General features: G+C 59.7%; 2 protein-coding genes across 2 annotated transcripts; both read left to right on the forward strand.

Annotated features, from left to right (window-relative positions):
* Positions 1 to 12: 12 nt before the first annotated feature.
* Positions 13 to 789, forward strand: LbrM_25_2500 (ATPase beta subunit, putative; the record flags this gene model as incomplete). Its single annotated transcript, XM_001565701.1, has 1 exon — positions 13 to 789. The coding sequence occupies one exon, from the start codon at positions 13 to 15 to the stop codon at positions 787 to 789; it is 777 nt and encodes a 258-aa protein (XP_001565751.1).
* Positions 790 to 2,563: 1,774 nt separating this feature from the next.
* On the forward strand, positions 2,564 to 3,203 carry LbrM_25_2510 (ATPase beta subunit, putative; the record flags this gene model as incomplete). The annotated part of the gene is made up of 1 exon (XM_001565702.3): positions 2,564 to 3,203. A coding segment is annotated over one exon (640 nt), but the record flags the coding sequence as incomplete, so codon positions are not given.

Raw genomic sequence — 3,203 nt, forward strand, 5'->3', positions numbered from 1 at the left:
TCTGCGCTGACGATGGCCGAGTACTTCCGCGACGTGGAGGGCCAGAACGTGCTGCTGTTCATCGACAACATCTTCCGCTTCACGCAGGCGAACTCCGAGGTGTCTGCGCTGCTGGGCCGCATCCCGGCCGCCGTGGGTTACCAGCCAACGCTTGCGGAGGATCTTGGCATGCTGCAGGAGCGCATTACGTCGACGACGAAGGGATCGATTACGTCTGTGCAGGCTGTGTACGTGCCTGCGGATGATATCACGGACCCCGCGCCCGCGACGACGTTCTCGCACCTGGACGCGACGACTGTGCTGGACCGTGCGGTGGCGGAGTCGGGCATCTACCCTGCCGTGAACCCGCTGGAGTGCGCGTCGCGCATCATGGACCCCGATGTGATCGACGTGGACCATTACAACGTTGCACAGGATATCGTCCAGATGCTGACCAAGTACAAGGAGCTGCAGGACATCATTGCGGTGCTTGGCATCGACGAGCTGAGCGAGGAGGACAAGGTCGTGGTGGACCGCGCGCGCAAGGTGACGCGGTTCCTGTCGCAGCCGTTCCAGGTTGCGGAGGTGTTCACCGGCATGACGGGCCACTACGTGCAGCTGAGCGACACGGTGGAGTCGTTCTCTGGCCTGCTGATGGGGTCGTACGACCAGATCCCGGAGATGGCGTTCTACATGGTTGGCGGCATCAAGTCTGTGCTGGAGAAGGCGAAGGCGATGGCGGAGGAGGCTGCGGCGATGGAGAAGCAGCGTCGCGCGCGCCAGGCCTCGAGCACCTCGGACTCGCAGTAGGCCGGCAACAGTGCAGGACAGACATGCGCGGGCGTATGATTAATGGCGATGCCTGGCTCTTGCGGAGGGTCCCACGTGGGGGTGCACGGGCCATCTCGTGCTTTCACGTGTGTTCTCTTCACTGACGCCGCCGTGTCAGGGGTTGCGGTTTAAGAGGGCGGAATGTGCTGCAACACCCACTTCCACTGACACGTGTGCGAGTCACGGGAGGCTGGCAGCTCAGCATGACTGAGAGGAGGGAGATGCAGGAATGACGTGTGCGCTGCTTGGCCTTTCTATTTTTGGTTGGTGTTGATATCGTAGTAGGTGTTGTGAAGGGCGCATCGCACGCCTGTATGTAGGTGTGCGTGTATGTGTACGTATGCCTCTGTGCATATCTATGCGCGCGCCTTTCCTCTGAGCTTAGGAAGATGCGTTGCGTTACTGACGGCCGATACCCACACAGGCGAGGACACGCAGAGATGCCCCTCGGGAATGAAGCAACGCCACTCACGCAGCGCGGCCACAATGGGCACCGCTAAGGTAGTAGTAGTAACGGCAGGTGTTTGCATGCGCCGATGGGCAGGGAAAAGAGGGGCGGAGAGGGAGTCGAGGTGCGCGGTCTGTCCGAAAAGGAGCGGGAGGAAGGTATGAGGAGGATGACAAGGAGAACGCAAGCGAGGGAGATCAGAGCAACGGAGTCCATGATGCATGGCGATGTGGATCTTGGCTCAGGCACCCAGTGGGGGGCTAAAACTTACAGATACCTACACGCCTTGCATTAGGTGACCCCCCCCCCCACTCTCTCTCTGAAGGATGCGCCGGCTCCTGGAAATGCTCACGATCTCTCCCTCGTGGTCTGCGCTTGGGGTTTCTCATTGTGTTCTCCTCGCTTCTCTCGTGAGGAAACGCAAGGAGGCATGAGAGACTTCCTGTTCTTCGCTTTCCGCTCTCTGTCCCACCCCGTTTGCATCATGTAGGAAGTGACCCAAACATTTTTTTTTTTTGCATGTTGGCGCGTCTCGGTGTGTGCCTTTGTATGTCGCTGCGGCCTCTGTTGCCCCATGCCACGCACTCAGTCCTGGACTCAGATACTCACACGCAGGGCAACGGGCAGCACACGCGAGAGTAGGAAACTTCGCCGGTACTTAGAGAAGTGTCTCTTTAACTTTCCTTGCCACTGAAACGAACAAGCGAAGTCATACAAGCACGTGCATTCGAGCAGTCCGATTACAATCATTCACAACAGCTGGTCGAAGCTCGACATACACACACGCACTCACGTACTTCAATACTCCCATCCCCAGCCTTAGTGCAGTGCGGCACCATCTCCCTTTTATCCCTTACGTTTCTCTGTTCTCGTGCACAACTGCGCGCTTGGAGAAGGGATGGGGGCGGTGATGCCATTAAGGCGTCGTCGTCGTCGCACCTTTGCATCCGTGCATAACACATCTGCAACATGCCTTGCGCGTATGCACCGGTCATTTGTGCTATCCGTCGACGTCTGTGTGTGGGTCTGTCTCTGTCAACGCTCCTTCTGCTTCTTTCCATCCTCGCTCGCTTGCTCTCGCTTGCTCTCTCTCTCTTTCTCTCACCCACAACAATCATCTACGCGCGCCCATTACACCCCGTAAGGGAATTCCCTGCCATCGTACCCCCCCTTCACTGCCTTCCCTACCCCCTCACGCTGGCAAGTTTACTGCCGGTTTCCTAAAAGACTGCACAACTCTGCTCTACGATCCTATAAAAACACCACCTTCTCCCGAGGCACACACACACACACACACTCGGAGCCATGTTGTCTCGTGTGCAGTCTGCGGTGATCCGCCGCGCCACTGGGGTGCGCGCTGCGTCGGCGGCGGCGGCCTCTGTTTCGAAGCCTGCGGAGCACAAGGGCCGCGTCGGCTACGTGTCGCAGGTCATTGGTGCCGTGGTGGACGTGCACTTCATGGAGGGCGTGCCGCCGGTGCTGACGGCGCTGGACGTGACGGAGGACCTCGGCCGCGATGAGCCGCTGACGCTGGAGATCGTGCAGCACTTGGATGCGAACACCGGCCGCTGCATTGCGATGCAGACGACGGACCTGCTGAAGCTGAAGTCGAAGGTTGTGTCGACCGGCGGCAACATCTCCGTGCCGGTGGGCCGCGAGACGCTGGGCCGCATCTTCAACGTGCTGGGCGACGCGATTGACCACCGCGGCCCCGTGTGCGAGAAGATGCGCATGGCGATCCACGCCGAGGCGCCGAAGCTGGCGGACCAGGCTGCGGAGGACACGATCCTGACGACCGGCATCAAGGTGATCGACCTGATTCTGCCCTACTGCAAGGGCGGCAAGATCGGCCTGTTCGGCGGTGCCGGTGTGGGCAAGACTGTGATCATCATGGAGCTGATCAACAACGTCGCGAAGGGGCACGGCGGCTTCTCCGTGTTCGCTG

This window comes from Leishmania braziliensis, contig 39 (genome assembly GCF_000002845.2).
Source record: "Leishmania braziliensis MHOM/BR/75/M2904 WGS CADA00000000 data, contig 39, whole genome shotgun sequence".
NCBI classification, from domain to species: Eukaryota; Euglenozoa; class Kinetoplastea; order Trypanosomatida; family Trypanosomatidae; genus Leishmania; species Leishmania braziliensis.